This window comes from Microcaecilia unicolor, chromosome 5, assembly GCF_901765095.1.
Source record: "Microcaecilia unicolor chromosome 5, aMicUni1.1, whole genome shotgun sequence".
Taxonomy (NCBI): domain Eukaryota; kingdom Metazoa; phylum Chordata; class Amphibia; order Gymnophiona; family Siphonopidae; genus Microcaecilia; species Microcaecilia unicolor.
Genome location: NC_044035.1, coordinates 158,789,549 through 158,807,576, shown reverse-complemented (window position 1 = coordinate 158,807,576; position 18,028 = coordinate 158,789,549). Strand labels below are relative to the sequence as shown.

Genomic DNA, 18,028 nt, shown 5'->3' with positions numbered 1-18,028 from the left:
GTTTGCTTAAAAAGGGTTCCGGGGTGACTTGAGAAATTACAGACCGGTCAGCCTGACGTCCGTGCCAGGTAAAATAGTGGAAACTATTATAAAGAATAAACTTATGCAACACCTAAATAAACATGATTTAATGAGACAGCATGGGTTCAGCCAAGGGAAGTCTTGCCTCACCAATTTGCTTCATTTCTTTGAAGGTGTGGATAAAGGTGAGCCGATTGATCTAGTGTAGGTAGATTTTCAGAAAGCTTTTGACAAAGTTCCTCATGAGAGACTCCTGACAAAATTAGTCATGGGATAGGAGGCAGTGTTTTTTTTTTTTTTGTGGATTAGGAATTGGTTATTGGACAGAAAACAGAGGGTAAGGTTAAATGCCTGTTTCTCTCAATAGAAGAGGGTGAATAGTATAGTGCTGCAGGGATCTGTACTGGGACCAGTGCTATTTAACACATTTATAAATGATGTGGAAATTGGAATGACAAATGAGGTGATTTAAATTTGCAGATGAGACAATATAATTCAAGATTGTTAATACACATGCGGAGTGTAAAAAATTGCAGGAAGACCTTAGGAAATTGGAACACTGGGCATCCAAATGGTAGATGTGAGCAAATGTAAAGTGATGCACATTAGGAAGAATAATCCAAATCAGTTACCAGATTCTAGGGTCCACCTTACTGGTCAGCGCCCAAGGAAAAGATCTAGGTGTCATTGTAGACAATATACTGAAACCTTCTGCCTAGTATGTGGCATTGGCCAAAAGTGAACAGGATGCTAAGACTTATTAGGAAAGGGATGGTAGATATGACTGAGAATACTATGCCTCTTGCTCCATGGTGCAGCTTCACATTGATTAACACGTTTTAGTTCTGATCATTATACCTCAACGATATAGCAGAAGTAGAAAAGGTTCAAAGAAGAGTGACCAAAATGATAAAGGGATGTAATTCCTCTCATATGAGGAAAAGCTAAAGAGGTTAGGGTTCTTCAGCTTGGAAAAGAGACTGCTTAGGGGAGATATGATTGAGGTCTACAAAATCCTGAGTGGTGTGTAGAACGAGTAGAAGTAAATCTTTATATTTTTTTTTTTTTTGGGGGGGGGGTTGTTTTTTACTGTTTCAAAAAGTACAGAGACTAGGAACATTCAATGAAGTTACATTGAAATACTTTTAAAACAAATAGGAGGGAAGATATTTTTTCACTCAATGAATAGTTAAGCTCTGGAACTCTGCTGGAGGATGTGGGTTTAGCGTGTCTGGGTTTAAAAAAGGTTTGGACAAGTTCCTGGAGGAAAAGCCATAGTCTGCTTTTGAGAAAGACTTGAGGATGCCACTACTTGCCTTGGGATTCGTAGCATGAAATGTTGCTATTATTTGGGTTTCTGCCAGGTACTTGTGACCTGAATTTGGCCACTGTTGGAAACAGGATACTGAGCTAGATAGACCATTGATCTGATCCATTATGACTATTCTTATGTTCTTATTTATGTTTGAGATGTGGCGTGAGGAAAGAGCTATTTCTCCCTTTCATTCATCTCTGCCACAGATTTTGGCCTTCAGGATGGGTTTAATAAATGCCTAGCCTATAACTCAAAAGTTCAGGTGGTTGCGCAATTGAGAGCGTTTTTACAATACTTTTTTTTTTTTTTTTTTGCATCTGACCCAGGTGTAGTATATCTCCTTAAATGTGTGAACCATATTAAGCTACCTCCTGTGGGTTCCTTGTCCTGAGTGGAATCTTAATCTGGTTCTCAAAACTGTTCTTACCTTTCTCTTTGAATCGTTAAGGATCTTATGTTGAAGGCAGTGTTGCTGGTGGCCATAACATCAGCCAGACGAATTTCAGGGATCCATTTCTTTGCTTCTCTGAGGCTGGGGTTTCTATCCAAACAGTTCCTTCATTCTTACGTAAGATTGTTTCTGTGTTACACCTTAATCAGCCTCTGTTTCTATCAGAAAGAAGGATTATAGCTGACAATATAGCATGTTACAGTCCCTTGATGTGCATCAAATTCTTCTTCGTTATCTTGAGATGACTAATGAATTCCATCACTCGGATCTTTTTATTCTCTTTTCTGGTCCAAGTAGAGTAAATGCAGCTTCTAAGGCTACTATAGTACGATGGGTCAAGGAATGCATTTCTTCTGTAAATGTTCTGATGGAGTAAACTAACTGTGCATACCACATGGAAAGTGCTCTACTAGAGTGAGTCCTCACAGAGAGCGGAGTTTTATATATTTTTTTTCTCTTGAAGAGATTTGGTGGTCGGCTACTTGATTCTCCTTGCACACATTTTCCAAGCATTATTGGGTGGATGTCGCTGCTAGATCAGGAGCAGCTTTTGGCACATCTGTACTTTATGCGGCTGTCCTTATTTTACGCTCTAAGGACTGCTTTTACATCCCATCAGTTTCTGGATTCATCTGCTTTGGTGACGAGGAAAAAATGTTTTGCCTAATTAATTTTCTTTCCTTTAGTCCTAGCAGATGAATCTAGAACCCCTTCTTCTGTGCTATTTGTTTATGGTACCTTGTTGGTTTCTCCATTTAGGTTATTGCATTGCTCTTTGCTGTTCATACAGATGTATTTCTTTGTACTTTATTACTTCTCCTTCCCCACAAAGAAGAGTAAGTTTGTATTTGGTTGTTTCTTTCCTTCTGCTTTGAGCCATACTGACTGACCAGAATGCATTTCGTCCTATTTAACAAAGTTCAGTTTGTGTTCTTTCTCTCCGTCCGCTGGTAGATGGGCATAACCCATAAATTTCTGGATTTATCTGCTATGAGTAAAAGAAAATTATCAGGTAAGATATATAATTTTTTCCTTGGCAGACAGGATCCTTTAATAATTAACTGATGATAGTGACATATTTGTTCCCTGAAGTTCAAAAAGTGCTTTAGACAAGGAGCAAAATCCCAGGCTTTATAGCTCAGGATTAATCAATATTAGTTATGCAGTTGCCCAAAGGCCCAGGAAAATAGCAGCAATGAATAAAACAAGAACAGGTATGGATAAAAAGTGATATTGACCCGGCCTTAATGAGTCCTGCTAACTGGAATACTTCCTTGCAGTGTAGACAAGAATAACTAGGCAGACTATCATCATTTATTTCACACTTTCCTAACTGGGAGAGGTCAAAGCATGTTACAGTAGATTAGGGTTTGCAGTTTAGAGCACAGCATGGCAATTTGGTCATTTATTCTTCAATCAAATCTTATGTCTCTGTGTATTAAATCTCTGGTGAATACCAGCATACCAAGAAAAGGGAAAATATGAGGATACAAATCAGGAAGAAGGTATGCTTCTTTCAATATAAGTACATTTATTTATACATTGAGGTAGATTACAATAAAGTGTGTGTGTGTGTATATATATATATATGTATATGTGTGTGTGTATATATATATATATATATATATAAACTAAAATGGAAGAGAACTTGCACTTAATATAGCATTCTTCTAAGTGCAGTAACCATGCTCCAGAACCGTCACATCACACAATAATTAATCTGTCAAGATCAATAGGCCTGCAGGAATAAATGTCTGCAGATGTTTTTTTATAAACTGAGAGATATCTACTGCCACTGCTTATTGTTCTGAATTCCATGACTGCAGTAGTAAGAGGACAGCAGCTCAGTGTCTGTGGTAAATATGGGAATATTTGGGACTTGTGCTTAAATATTTTTATAATACTATTTGTGCTAACCCCAGCTACTTTTATCTATAGGGTAATGTGCCCCTTAAGGACCTGATTTCACGACCTATGGAGGTGTTCATGTGCAGCATATTGAAGAGGCAGGGGTACGGTGAAGGTTTCCGGTGGCTCTCCCAGTATATTGACTGATGCAGCATCACACAACACTAGCCAAAACGCCCACGTTTTTCTCCTCAGGACTGATCCCTTTTAATGACTTCCTCATGGATTCCGTGGTCAGCAGATGCAAGATTCCACTGCAAGCATATTTCTAGCACTATGGGGGAAATGAAAGGAGGAGAATGAAATCACAAAGACCAACTGGGAGTATACACCTGCAGACATGTTTCCTCCACCAGCATGCATACCGCAAGCTTTTCAAATCATGAAGGACATGTGTTGCATGCCTGCAGTCACATGCCACTGCTGTAATGGTGGCCAAGCCCTTTTCTGATTCTAATTTAGTTGGTTTCATAAAGGAAACTCCTATTTTTTTTTACAGAAACTGTAAACTCTGTTCTGTCTTTTAAAAATTTTATTTTTATTAATCTTTGGTTTTAATTTAAGTTATTTTATTTATTGTAATCTATATAATAATGTTTTGCTATAGCTCAAGAATTGATACCTCCTTGCTGTGACTTAGAGAGCAGATGAGGCTGATGTAGTTGCTAATGAAGATGCTTCTCTGGTCCTTTATTCATAGTGAGGGCTGATCTTTAGTTGAACTGAAGGTTAAGCCAAGAAAGCACTTTATTCTTAAAAGAAAAAAAAAACCAAAGTATGATTGATTCCTAGGATAGTGAAAAGATATAGTGCTGTCCAGATATTTTTTTGGTATGTGACCAGGGCACATGTCCTTCTGACATAGTTATAGTACGATAGGTCAAATTCAGACAACTTTTGTGTCCTGACTTCAGTGAGCCATGGAAGGGAATTTTTAAAAGGATATCCATCTAGCATGTATTTTCAAACAGAAAATACGAACGTTCATTTGTCCAGCATGAACAGCTATTTTACAAACGAACGTCCAACATATGAACCTCAAAAAGCAGGGACAAGAATGTTGGTCTAGCAGCATTCTTAGAAGAATGGCCATATTGATGAGCCTGCAGCATTGAGGAGTAACCTAGTGGTTAGTGCAGTGGACTTTAAATGAGGGGACCCAGGTTAAAATCCCCCTTTTAACTCTTATATTTTGAGCCCTTCAGGAACAGAAAAATACCCACTGTCTTACCTGAATATACACCACTTCAAGAACCTTCAGGCTTGTAGATGGTGTTATATATTTAGGTACATTAGGTATATTTTTGTTTCTGGAGGGCTCACAATAAAAAAAAGTTAAAGTGAGATTTGAACACTGCATTAGGTTACTCCTCAGACTTGCTTCCTGCTTTTGCTGAGCATGCCCATAATACCCCACGCTGTTATACAGCCTGGTATCCTCTTTCAGTTTTACATTCATGGGTGGGAGGGGGACAGCAACCACTGGAGGATTAAGGAGGTGTCATACCTTACTCCCTTCAGTGGTCAGCTGATCAATCAGAACACCTTTTTTGTACCCTGGATGGACTGATACGGGTCTAACTTAGGGCTTCCTTTTCGGATGTTTCTTCCCATTCGGTAATTGCTATATGGATGTACTGCAGTGTTGGATGTTCCTTTTCTGCCTTTGCAGAATCGGATTTGGAATGTTTTTAAAGCACATAAACAATTTGGGCATTTTGAGATGTCCATATGCTTTAAAAATAGTGTGACAATACATTTTCACTTGTTATACTTAAAGGAAAAAAACACACATTGGTATGTGTGCATCTTATACTTACCAGCAGGAGCAGTCTCTGCAGACAGCCTGGTATCCTCTTTCAGTTTTACATTCATGGGTGGGAGGGGGACAGCAACCACTGGAGGATTAAGGAGGTGTCATACCTTACTCCCTTCAGTGGTCAGCTGATCAATCAGAACACCTTTTTTGTACCCTGGATGGACTGATACGGGTCTAACTTAGGGCTTCCTTTTCGGATGTTTCTTCCCATTCGGTAATTGCTATATGGATGTACTGCAGTGTTGGATGTTCCTTTTCTGCCTTTGCAGAATCGGATTTGGAATGTTTTTAAAGCACATAAACAATTTGGGCATTTTGAGATGTCCATATGCTTTAAAAATAGTGTGACAATACATTTTCACTTGTTATACTTAAAGGAAAAAAACACACATTGGTATGTGTGCATCTTATACTTACCAGCAGGAGCAGTCTCTGCAGACAGTGAATGAGCCAACATCACTGCTTCTGAGGCAGTAAATGGATTTGTTTAGCTTCCAAGCAGCGGCATCTTTAAGGGGAAAAAAATTGGTTGCCAGTGAACTACCATGGTTGCCCTAGAGATGCACATGGCACAATGGCTCTTGGAGCTTGCGGTTTTCAAAGTAGGCAGCTAATTTGGGGTTGGGTTAGAAGAGCCTCTGTCTCATGTTACTGACTTGTATGTATTTTTACAGCACTGCTTGGGTGTGAGTGATAACACCCAATGTCTCTTAACCTGCTTAATGTATTGTTATCGCTGACTCTCGGAATAAAATCCTTTAAAACAGTTCCAGAGGATCCTCTTTGTTTGTGGCTTCTAGTGCACCCTTCAAGATTTTTTAGCCTCTGCTTTTATCCCTTCTGTCCTGTTGGTAAAAGGAAGGGTAGACGGGCAGACATAGGCATGCAAGTTCTTCATGAGTAGTAAAAAAAAAAAAAAAAAGAGAGCAAATTGTATGTAATTGCAGACTTTATTCACTACTTTAGCTCCTGGGTTCTATATACACATGCTTCAGGGGCAAGTGATTACTGTGAACATATATGCACAGTGTTAGTATCATATGCCCTTAGATTCTATTTATGGTGCCCAATTAATTGACTAAACAATTAATTGACTAAAGAACCAATTACTGCCAATAATTGGGTTCTAATTGATGCCAATTTGGATTTGCACGTACATCTTGCCGTGTGCTATTCTAGAACAATGTGCACCTAAATCCTATAGTGTGCACCCCAAAAGAGGGCAAGGCCATAGCAAGATAAAACTAAAGTCACATTTAAATCATACAGGAACCAATTCGGGAGGGGGGGGGGGGGAGAAAAGTAATGGTGGCACATTGTATCTTTGGAGTATAGACGTGTTTAGAATATTGAGTGCGAGAATCATTGATGTATTAGCACTATTGTTTATTGCATAACTTGCCATCAATAAACCATAATTTAAAAAAAGAGACATATATAAACAAGCTATGGATGGAGCTATAGTGGCCCCCATGGCCACTCCTTTGACCTGTAAATAAACTTTATCTTCAAGTTAAAAAAAAAAAATCATACAGGAACCGCTAGACACAGACATAAATGAGCTTGCCCAATTGGTGTAAAAGTCCAAGCTTCACCAAATTGGTAAATACTAGTGTAAAAATAAAAATGTTGCAAGGGTCCAGTCACTTTAAAAGCTGATGGAGATGGATTGGGGTGTGCACTCACCAGTATCTCTGACCCAAGCTTCCAAGTAATGAATTGGATTAGCCTAGTGCTGCATACTAACTTAAATATCTTGTCAAGTCAGCTCCATCTTAAAAAAAAAAAAAAAAGATAAAACAGGAAGTTTCTACTTTCTGAACACTTATTATAATGTTCTCCTAAGGTTATGTCAAAAAATGTATGATTGCTCTTTCAAAAGGTACTATTAATTAAAAGCCCATTTGGGAGCACTGCTGTAACATTTCTGACACTGAATCATTGGCAAATTTTAACCAAGTTAAAACCAATCCAAAACTATGCAAAGATGTTCTAATTCTTGTTGCCACCTACAATGCATTAAACAGGTTTAAAAGCCTCAAATTGCTTCAGAAATACTTAAAACATTGTAACGCATAGGTGCTCATTTTCAAAGAACATAGACTTTTCAAAGTTACATAGAGGGGCATAATCGAATGGCGCCAGCCATCTTCGGGCCGGCTCTGTGAGGGGGCGGAGCCAAGCGTATTTTCAAAATACACTTGGCGCCGGCCAAATCACTAGCCGGGTGTAGAGCAGGATCGCCGGGTTTACATGAGATGGCCGGCTTCATTTTCCAGCCATAATGGAAACCGGGCCCGGCCATCTCAAACCTGGTGAAATGCAAGGCATTTGGTCGTGGGAGGAGCCAGCATTTCTAGTGCACTGGTCCCCCTGATATGCCAGGACACCAACCGGGCACCCTAGGGGGCACTTCTAAATATTTTTTTAAAAACCAAAAATAGGTGCCAGGAGTATAGCTCCCTTACCTTGTGTGCTGAGCCCCCCCAAATCCCCCCCAAAACCCATTCCCCACAACTCTACACCACTCCCTAAGAGGTGAAGGGGGACGCCTACATGTGGGTACAGTGGGTTTTGGGGGGTTTTGGAGGGCTCAATATTTATCACCACAAATGTAACGGGGGGGGGGGGGGGTATGGGCCTGGGTCCACCTGCCTGAAGTGCACTGCACCCACTAAATACTGCTTCAGGGACCTGCATACTGCTGTCAGGGAGCTGGGTATGACATTTCAGACTGGCATATAGGCTGGCACAAAAATGTTTTTTTAATTTTTTTTTTTTTTTTTGGCTAGGAAGGGGGTTGGTGACCACTGGGGGAGTAAGGGGAGGTGATCCCCACTTCCCTCTGGTGGTCATCTGGTTAATTGGGGCAATTTTTTGAGACTTGGTCCTAAAAATAAATGGACCAAGTCCAGCAGGCGAAATGCTCGTTCGAGCCGGCCATTTTTTTCCATTATAAGGCGAAGCTGGCCATCTCGTAACCACGCCCCCTTGAAGGTTGGCCGGCACCGCGAACAAAAAGCAGTTGGGGCCGGCCAAAACCGGCTTTCGATAATACCAATTTGGCCGGGATCAGGAGATCGCTGGCGATCTCTTTCGAAAATGAGCTGGATAGCTAACTATAGACTTGCAAAGTTACATGTGTTTTGAAAATGAGCACATATGCATTCCAGTGACTCAAAATAAAAAAAACGTTTAAAAATATCATTTAGAAGCTTAAAATCTAGGAAATTAATCTGAACATGTTAAAAATATCTCTTCTATGGTCACAAATTGTTTGATGATGGGAAGCTCCATATCATTTCTAAGTTTAATAAATATTGGTTCAGATCTCCTGCATATAAGGATTAGGATCTTGCAACTTCAGAAACATCTCTAAAAAGTGACATATCAATAAATAATTTCATAAGACAGTGGCTCCCAAACTTTGACCTGGAGGCACCCCAGCCAGTCAGGTTTTCAAGATATCCACAATGAATATTCATGAGAGAGATCTGCATGCACTGCACTGAATTTTTCTTTATTTTTTAAGATTTGCAAGTTGTGAAAAGGTTGGGTAATGTCAAAAACAGCTCATTCTCAGCATGCTGAATAGCAGTTATCTGCTGTCTTGTTCTGCATTTAAAAGCTGCCTTTGTATTTGTTACTTCATACATCTAGAAGCTTTCAGGAACGACATGCCATTTTTGTTCTCTTCACAGTGTAGCCCTAGCCACACTGCTAGTCCTGTCTTATGCATACACCAGGTCACAAGTTCCTTTATGGATGTCCTTTAATATACATATCAAAGAGTTTCATAAAATGTTAAATGTAGTGTTTGTGATGCCCTTGGTGTGCAGTACTTCATTCCATTTCTGTGTAAGCAATTTCATGCTGGTTGACAAGTGGGAACAGCCCCTTAAATCTATTTTTCATCCTGCCCTTTTTGTGGGTAGAGACAGTGTTGGACTAATGTGCAGTTGTAAATGACTGATGTTAAGCTGTGTTTGGGTTCACGGCAGGGTTTTGGTTTTTTTTGTGCTTGTGTGTTGAGGTGTCTCTTGCTCTCAACGGGAAAAGGAAATGGGACTTGATGTACCACCTTTCTGTGGTTTTTGCAACTACATTCAAAGCAGTTTCCATATCATCAAGCTGATCAATCCATAGACTGGTGTGACTGGTGGGTTGTGTCCATCTACCAGCAGGTGGAGATAGAGAGCAAACTTTTGCCTCCCTATATGTGGTCATGTGCTGCCGGAAACTCCTCAGTATGTTCTCTATCTCAGCAGGTGGTGGTCACACACAGCAGCAGCTCTGGCTAGGCCTCCAAGCCTAATTTTTAGGTTTTGTTGAGTGCCTGAGGTTGAGGGCTCTTTTGAGCAAGTGCAAACCTGGTGGTGCCAGGTCCCTCCTTTTCTCCCCCCTCCCGCTGGCTCCGTTTAAAAAAAAAAAAAAATTTTAAACGTCCTTAAAGGCGTTTATTTCGACGTTTATTTAAACGTTCATTGCAGCTACTCACTGGGACACCAGTTCGTTACAGCTCAGAGCGGACAGCAGGTAATTTTTACCTTTTTATAGCGGGCAGGGGGTTCCCCGATTCTTCTCCTCGTGGCATATGGCGTCGGAGGGCGAGGGCGCAAAGGGTCGCTCCCCGGATCGCTTGAGCGCTTCTAGAGGGGATGCGGGGGTCTTACAGCCTGATTCGCCCTTGTTGGGTGACATTTTCGTGACCGATGAATGTCCCGGTCCTTCCTCCGGCGTGGCGGTTTTTCCCGCCATAAACGCCCATCCCCCGCTCCTCGCCTCCGCCATCTTGGCCGGCCACGCGGCTCGGACGGCTTCTTCGTGGGCCGCCCTTGAGGTTGGAGACATTAATGCCATGAACGCCCTTAATTTGGGCGACGGCACAAAAGCGGCTAAAGTTAAGCGCCGTTCTTCCCGCGCGGCTCCTTCGTGGAGTGTCGCGCCGGACGCCATTTTGGATGCGCAGCATGTCTCTCCCCAGCTCTTGCGAGCGCCGGTTGAGGGTGCGTCTAGGGCTGTTGCCCAGGCTGCGGAAGTACACAGTCTGGGGGGTTTCTCCCCCGAGTTTGTTTTGCTGCTGCATCAGGCTTTCCTCATGCAAAACGCTGCCCCTGCTCCCTCGTCTGGTAAAGAGGTTGAGGTTCCCAGAGGTAAACGCCCTCGGGTTGATTCCCAGGCCTTGGAGGACTTTGTCTCCTCCGATGTAGATGAGGGCAGCGTGTCTGAGGTCTCCCAACGGTCCTTTGCGGATTCCTTGGAGGAGACGGATCCCCGCTCGGATGGAGCGGATGACCCCTCTGCAGCGCGGCTTTTTAGCCCAGAGGATTTGCCCAACCTGTTGTTACAGGCCATGGACACTTTGAAGATTTCCTCTCCGGAGGACGTCTCTCCCTCAGCCCCTGTTGGCTCTGCCATTATGCTGGGGACGAAGCGCCCGCCTAGAACCTTCCACGTGCATGATGCCATGCACACCTTAATTTCGGCTCAATGGGATGTCCCGGAAGCGAGCCTTAAAGTGGCTAGGGCTATGTCCCGCCTCTATCCTTTGGCTGTGAGTGAACGTGAGGCCTATCTGTGGCCTACCGTGGATTCTTTAATCACTGCGGTGACTAAGAAAACGGCATTGCCGGTGGAAGGTGGCACGGCCCTAAAGGACGCCCAAGACAGAAGATTGGAGGCGGCCTTAAGGTCGTCCTTTGAGGCGGCTGCTTTAAGTTTGCAGGCCTCAGTTTGCGGCTCCTATGTGGCCAGGGCGTGCCTGACTATGGTGCAGCGGGCTTCCCCCTCGGATCATTCCTTGAGGGCTGATTGGCCGGCCCTGGAATCGGGCTTAGCCTATTTGGCAGACTTGCTGTATGATGTCTTGAGGGCCTCAGCTAAAGGCATGGCTCAGACAATCTCTGCGCGGCGGTGGCTTTGGCTGAAACATTGGTCTGCTGACCACGCCTCTAAATCCCGCCTGGCTAGATTGCCTTTTAAAGGCAAGCTGCTCTTTGGGGTCGAGCTGGACAAAATCGTGACCGATCTCGGCACGTCTAAGGGCAAGAAATTACCAGAGGTCAGGGCTCGGGCTAGTACTCGTCCCGGTACCTCCAGAGGACGGTTGCAGGAAGCCCGTCGGTACCGCCCGGGCAAGTCGGGTTCCTCTGCCCCCTCTTCCTTCAAGAGGAATTTCTCCCCCAAGCAGCATTCCTTTCGCAGAGACCGCTGTCCCGGAGGTGCTTCCTCCGGTCCTCCCCCAGGGTTTCGTACCCAATGACGGGGCCTTGGTCCACGCCCCCAGTGCAGATTGGAGGACGGCTGTCCTCGTTTCTGGGCGAGTGGACCACAATAACTTCAGACGCGTGGGTGTTGGAAGTCATCAGAGACGGCTACAAACTAGAGTTCTGCCGACCCTTAAAAGACGGGTTTGTACTCTCTCCCTGCAAGTCTCCGGTCAAAGCTGTGGCAGTGCGGCAGACCCTGGACAATCTGATCCGCCTGGGCGCGGTCGTTCCTGTGCCAGAAAGTCAGCTTGGCAAGGGACGTTACTCCATTTACTTTGTGGTACCAAAGAAAGGAGGTTCTGTCCGGCCTATCCTCGACCTCAAAGGGGTCAATCGGGCCTTGAAAGTGCGGCACTTTCGCATGGAGACTCTCCGCTCTGTTATAGCGGCAGTGAAGGCAGGAGAGTTCTTGGCTTCCTTGGACATCAAGGAAGCGTACCTGCATATTCCCATCTGGCCTCCTCATCAACGCTTCCTGCGTTTTGCAGTCCTGGGACGACACTTCCAGTTCAGAGCCCTCCCATTCGGGTTGGCTACTGCTCCGCGGACCTTTTCCAAAGTAATGGTGATCATCGCGGCCTTCCTACGAAAGGAAGGGATACAAGTCCATCCTTATCTGGACGACTGGTTGATCCGAGCCCCCTCTTATGCAGAGTGCGGCAAAGCTGTGGACCAGGTAGTTGCTCTTTTGAGCTCCCTGGGATGGATCATCAACTGGGAGAAGAGCCAGCTGCGCCCGACTCAGTCCCTGGAGTACCTGGGAGTTCGGTTCGACACCCAAGTGGGCAGAGTGTTCCTGCCAGTCAATCGGATTGTCAAACTTCAGGCTCAGGTGGACCAGTTCCTGGGAGCCTCTCCTCTTCGGGCTTGGGACTATGTGCAGCTGTTGGGCTCTATGACGGCCACGATGGAAGTAGTGCCCTGGGCCAGGGCTCATATGAGACCACTTCAACACTCTTTACTGCAGCGCTGGACTCCGATGTCGGAGGATTATGCTGTGCGACTTCCCTTGGACCCAGCAGTGCGCAAGGCGCTGAGCTGGTGGATGCAGACAGACAAATTGTCTGCGGTAATGCCTCTGGTGACCCCAGAGTGGATTGTCGTCACGACGGACGCCTCTTTGTCGGGCTGGGGAGCCCACTGCTTGGGAAGGACAGCGCAGGGGCTCTGGTCTCCTGCAGAGGCAAAGTGGTCTATCAACCTCCTGGAACTCAGAGCCATTCGGTTGGCGCTTTTGGAGTTCATCCCGGTACTGGTGTGGAAGCCTGTACGGGTCCTGTCGGACAATGCCACGGCTGTGGCCTATGTCAACCGCCAGGGAGGTACCAAGAGCGCCCCTCTAGCCAAGGAGGCTATGTATCTTTGCCAGTGGGCGGAAGCGAACCTGGAGCAGCTTTCAGCGGCCCACATTGCCGGAGTCATGAATGTCAAGGCGGACTTTCTCAGTCGCCATACCTTGGAGCCCGGAGAGTGGCAGCTATCTGCTCAGGCGTTCTTGGACATCACGAAGCGCTGGGGCCAGCCGAGCCTAGATCTGATGGCGTCATCGGCCAATTGCCAAGTGCCGCACTTCTTCAGCAGAGGACGGGACCCTCGATCCCTGGGAGTAGATGCTCTTCTCCAACAGTGGCCGACACAAGAGCTCCTCTATGTGTTCCCGCCCTGGCCCATGTTGGGCAGGGTGCTAGACCGGGTGGCAAAGCATCCCGGCAGGGTAATCCTGGTGGGTCCGGATTGGCCCAGGCGTCCCTGGTATGCGGACTTGATCAGGCTCTCTGTGGACGATCCTCTGCGTCTGCCAGTGGAACAGGGCCTGTTACATCAGGGTCCCGTGGTGATGGAGGATCCCTCCCCCTTTGGTCTTACGGCCTGGCTATTGAGCGGCAGCGTCTGAGGAAGAAGGGCTTCTCAGACAAGGTCATCGCCACTATGCTGAGAGCGAGGAAGCGCTCTACTTCTACTGCTTACGCCAGGGTTTGGCGTATCTTTGCAGCGTGGTGTGAAGCAGGCTCTCTTTCTCCCTTCACTGCTCCAATTTCTTCAGTGTTGGCGTTCCTGCAAGAAGGTCTGGAGAAAGGCCTGGTGCTCAGTTCCCTTAAAGTCCAGGTAGCGGCTCTGGCTTGCTTCAGGGGCCGCCTGAAGGGTGCTTCCCTGGCTTCACAGCCAGATGTGGTGCGCTTTCTCAAGGGAGTTAATCACCTGCGCCCTCCTCTGCACTCAGTGGTGCCTGCGTGGAATCTCAACCTGGTGCTAAGAGCATTGCAGAAGCCGCCTTTTGAACCCTTGTCGAGGGCATCTCTGAAAGACCTGACGTTGAAAGCAGTCTTTTTGGTGGCTATCACTTCAGCCAGAAGAGTTTCCGAGCTCCAGGCGCTCTCATGTCGAGAGCCTTTTCTGCAGTTCACTGAGGCAGGAGTGACTATTCGCACAGTGCCTTCCTTTCTGCCCAAGATTGTTTCTCGCTTCCATGTGAATCAGCAGCTCTGTCTCCCTTCCTTTCGTAGGGAGGACTACCCAGAGGAGTACTCTGCTCTTAAATATCTGGTTGTGAGACGAGTCATCATCAGATACTTGGAAGTGACCAATGATTTCCGGAAATCGGATCATCTGTTTGTCCTGTTTGCAGGTCCTCGTAAGGGTCAGGCTGCTAAGCCTACAGTGGCAAGATGGGTCAAGGAAGCCATTGCAGCGGCTTATGTGGCCGCGGGGAAGGTGCCGCCTATCCAGCTGAAGGCTCACTCCACGAGAGCTCAGGCGGCCTCGATGGCAGAGGCCGGATCCGTCTCCTTGGAAGAGATATGCAAGGCGGCAACTTGGGCTTCGGCTCATACATTCTCCAAGCATTACCGGTTGACTGTGGCTGCACGGGCGGAGGCCCAGTTTGGAGCTTCAGTGTTGAGGTCAGGGATTTCTATGTCCCGCCCTGGGTGAGTACTGCTTCGGTACATCCCACCAGTCTATGGATTGATCAGCTTGATGATATGGAAGGTAAAATTATGTATAATCATACCTGATAATTTTCTTTCCATTAATCATAGCTGATCAATCCATAGCCCCTCCCAGATATCTGTACTGTTTATATTCTGGTTGAATTTTAGGTTCAAGTTTAGCCTTCAGTTACTTCAGGAGGACTTCGTGTTCAAGTTCTTCTTTCACTTGGATTCTTCAAGAGTTGAGACGAGTTTTGTGTTACAGTGAGCTGCTGCATTCCTCTCCCCTCCGTTTTCCGGGGCTGGATTGAGATTTAAATTCTGCCGGCACTCCCTCCCGCTTCGTGCGGCTGTAGGGCAGCTTTGTACCCCTCCCGCTTCGGCGGTGTTAGGGTCAGTCAGCTCCTCCCGCGGTTGCGGTTGCAGGATAAGCCAGATCCCCCCGCATCGGCGGGTGTGGTGTCCCTCCCCCGCTCTGCGGGGATGAGCTGGACGGATTCCCCTCCCCCACTTGTGTGGGGATGAGCTGGGTTAATTCCCCTCCCCCGTTTCGGCGGTGGTGAGCTGGGCAGAGTGTCCCTTCGTGGGTGTAATTCTCTAAGTGCTGAGTCCTGCGGATGGAGCTTTGATATCGACATACTGAGGAGTTTCCGGCAGCACATGACCACATATAGGGAGGCAAAAGTTTGCTCTCTATCTCCACCTGCTGGTAGATGGACACAACCCACCAGTCACACCAGTCTATGGATTGATCAGCTATGATTAATGGAAAGAAAATTATCAGGTATGATTATACATAATTTTACCTTACATAGTATATACAGGTTATTTGTTTGCCATTACCAGAGCGGCTTTGATGCTTGTATTAACCTGGAATATAGTGTGCCCCCAAGTTACCAGCTGTGCAAGACTACATATATGAGATTGATTAGTTAATTGTTAAAGGACCCAACTCATGCCACCATTAGCTTTGGGATGGAAATGTGACACTGAGCTGCGAATTCACATCACTCAACATCAAAGTTCCCCCCCCCCCCCCCCCCCCCCCCCCCCGACTGACTTTCAATGATTATGAGAAACTCTCGTTTCACCATTTCTCTGTTTGACCAATTTCCCCTATTCAAAGCTTTTTGGACTCTAAAAATGAGCTGTTTTCTATTATGTCAAATTTGGTAAAGCATGTGAAATTCTTGCTTAGATAGAAGACACTACTTGTGTAGTAACTGCAGTTTGCATTTTTACACATACTCTCTTCTTGGATGCTCAAAAGCTAGGGTGCAGTGCACTGGTCTGTCCTTCAGCTGTGCATTGCCCCATGGCACCACTGTGACCTCTGGGACACTATACTGGAAGGTATTAGCCTGTGTTGCTGCCTGGAGCCACATCTTACCAGTCTGCTTTTCAGGATTGTCAAAATGAATATTCAAGACTCCAATCTGATGCACATTCATTGTGGCAATCCTGAAAACCAGAGTGGCTAGGTTTGCCTTCAAGATAGGGCTGGGGCAACACTGCTCTACAGCTACCTCATAAAGTGAATAAACTAGCGTTCTCTGATCCTATAGTATATTTGTTTATTGATCAGGATTTTATCTCCTTTTTGAGGAAATTTCACTCAAACATAAACAAGAGATGTTGTTGGCTTAGTATGTTGTTTACAATGTCAATACAATACACATTAAATATCCTATATAATTCTCACCTCCGACATTCTATGCGTCTGCCTGCCTGTGTCCGTAACTTTCTTCACAGATGGGCTTCGAAGCCCCGAGTGTTGGCGGCGGGAAGGGGGGCTCGAGAAAGTTGCGGCAGGGGGGTCCAGGGGTCAGGAACTCTGAGGGGGGTCGGGAAATCTAAGGGAGGGAGGCAGGGAGGTGGGGTCTGGAACTCGGAGAGAGGGAGGGGGTTCTGCAAATCGGAGGGAGAGAGGCAGGGAGGTGGGGTCTGGAACTCGGAGGGGGGGTCTGGAATTTGGGGAGGGAGGGAGGGGGGTCTGGAACTTGGAGGAGGGGAGGGAGGGAGGGGGGGTCTGGAACTTGGAGGAGGGGGGGAATGCATCAGCTGTACAAAAACTAAAAACAAATGTGGGGGACGACCCTGGAACTCAGAGGGAGGGAGGGGGAATGATGACCCTGGAACACGGAGGAAGGGGGGACACTGGAACTGGGTGGGAGGGAGGGGCCTCAGGCACACACACACTCAGACACACTCGCACCCAGTATTAACTCTCTCTGTCAGTCACACACACACACTCGTAGATTCACTCTCTCTCTCTCACACAGTCACTCTCACACACACTCTCTCAAACATACACACTCCGAGGAAAACCTTCCTAGCGCCCGTTTCAATTGTGTCAGAAATGGGTCTTTTTTTACTAGTAACTATATAATCCTCTTCAAAAAATCACGACTCTATTTCAGCTTTTAACTGCATACTCCATACTCAACCAGCATGGAAAAGTGAAAACATTTTAAAAAATGGAGGAAAAAGCCTAAAAGAGCTCCCTCTAAATATGGCAACCAGCCTTCTGCATCAAGGAGCATACATTATCATCATAGGCAAAAAGCCCCTCCATCCGCCATTAAATATTCAATGTTACTCAATTCTAATTCATACACATCTCTTAATAGCAGAACTTTTCTGTACCCATTGCTCAGCATTATCACACGCCATGGCCGACTATGGCCAGAGTTTTGAAACTTCTGGGTCCGTGGTGGATCGCTCTGTTGGAAATAAAACAGCATGTCAGTACTTGAAAACTGTAGTGCAGCTAAACTCTATCTACTTGTCAGCTTAAGTCATCATTCTCACTTCACTGTTCTGGCACCCGGTATCCTTGTGGAGTCTCCTGCCATATGGCGTCTCTATCGACTGACGTCAGACGCCTACCATCTGGTATAGCCAAACCCAGAACAGCCCCAGCTGCAGACGTTTCAAAAAGTATTCTTAATACTTTATGACTATTTCTATGAATTATAGACTACTTTCTTACAGACTGAAAAGGAACAGAAGGGCACACGTCCCTGTAATTTATCCAGTTGCAAACTATGCCAAAATATTTCACAGAACCCCACAGTTATCCACAAAGGAAAGATATTCAACATAAAGGGATCTTTCTCTTGCTCATCTTCCAATGTGGTATATATCATTCAGTGTAAAAAATGTAACGAAGGATGCTAGATTGGAGAAACAGGCCAGATGCTTAAGACAAGATTCAATTTACATAGACATCACATGAACAATACAGCCAGTAGGGCCCCCACCCCGGTGGGACAGCACTTCACAGAACCAGGACACTGTACCAGTGATTTCACA

At 45.7% G+C, this 18,028-nt stretch overlaps 1 protein-coding gene across 2 annotated transcripts in view; it reads left to right on the top strand.

Annotated features, from left to right (window-relative positions):
* Window positions 1-5,532, top strand: part of SAR1A (secretion associated Ras related GTPase 1A) — a 34,633-nt gene extending 29,101 nt beyond the window's left edge. For both annotated transcript variants that reach the window (XM_030203500.1, XM_030203499.1), the window contains exon 7: window positions 3,726-5,532. In XM_030203500.1, the coding sequence (XP_030059360.1) occupies window positions 3,726-3,842 (117 nt within the window). In that variant the 3' untranslated portion in view covers window positions 3,843-5,532. The remainder of the gene's footprint in view (window positions 1-3,725) is intronic.
* The last annotated feature ends 12,496 nt before the right edge of the window (window positions 5,533-18,028 follow it).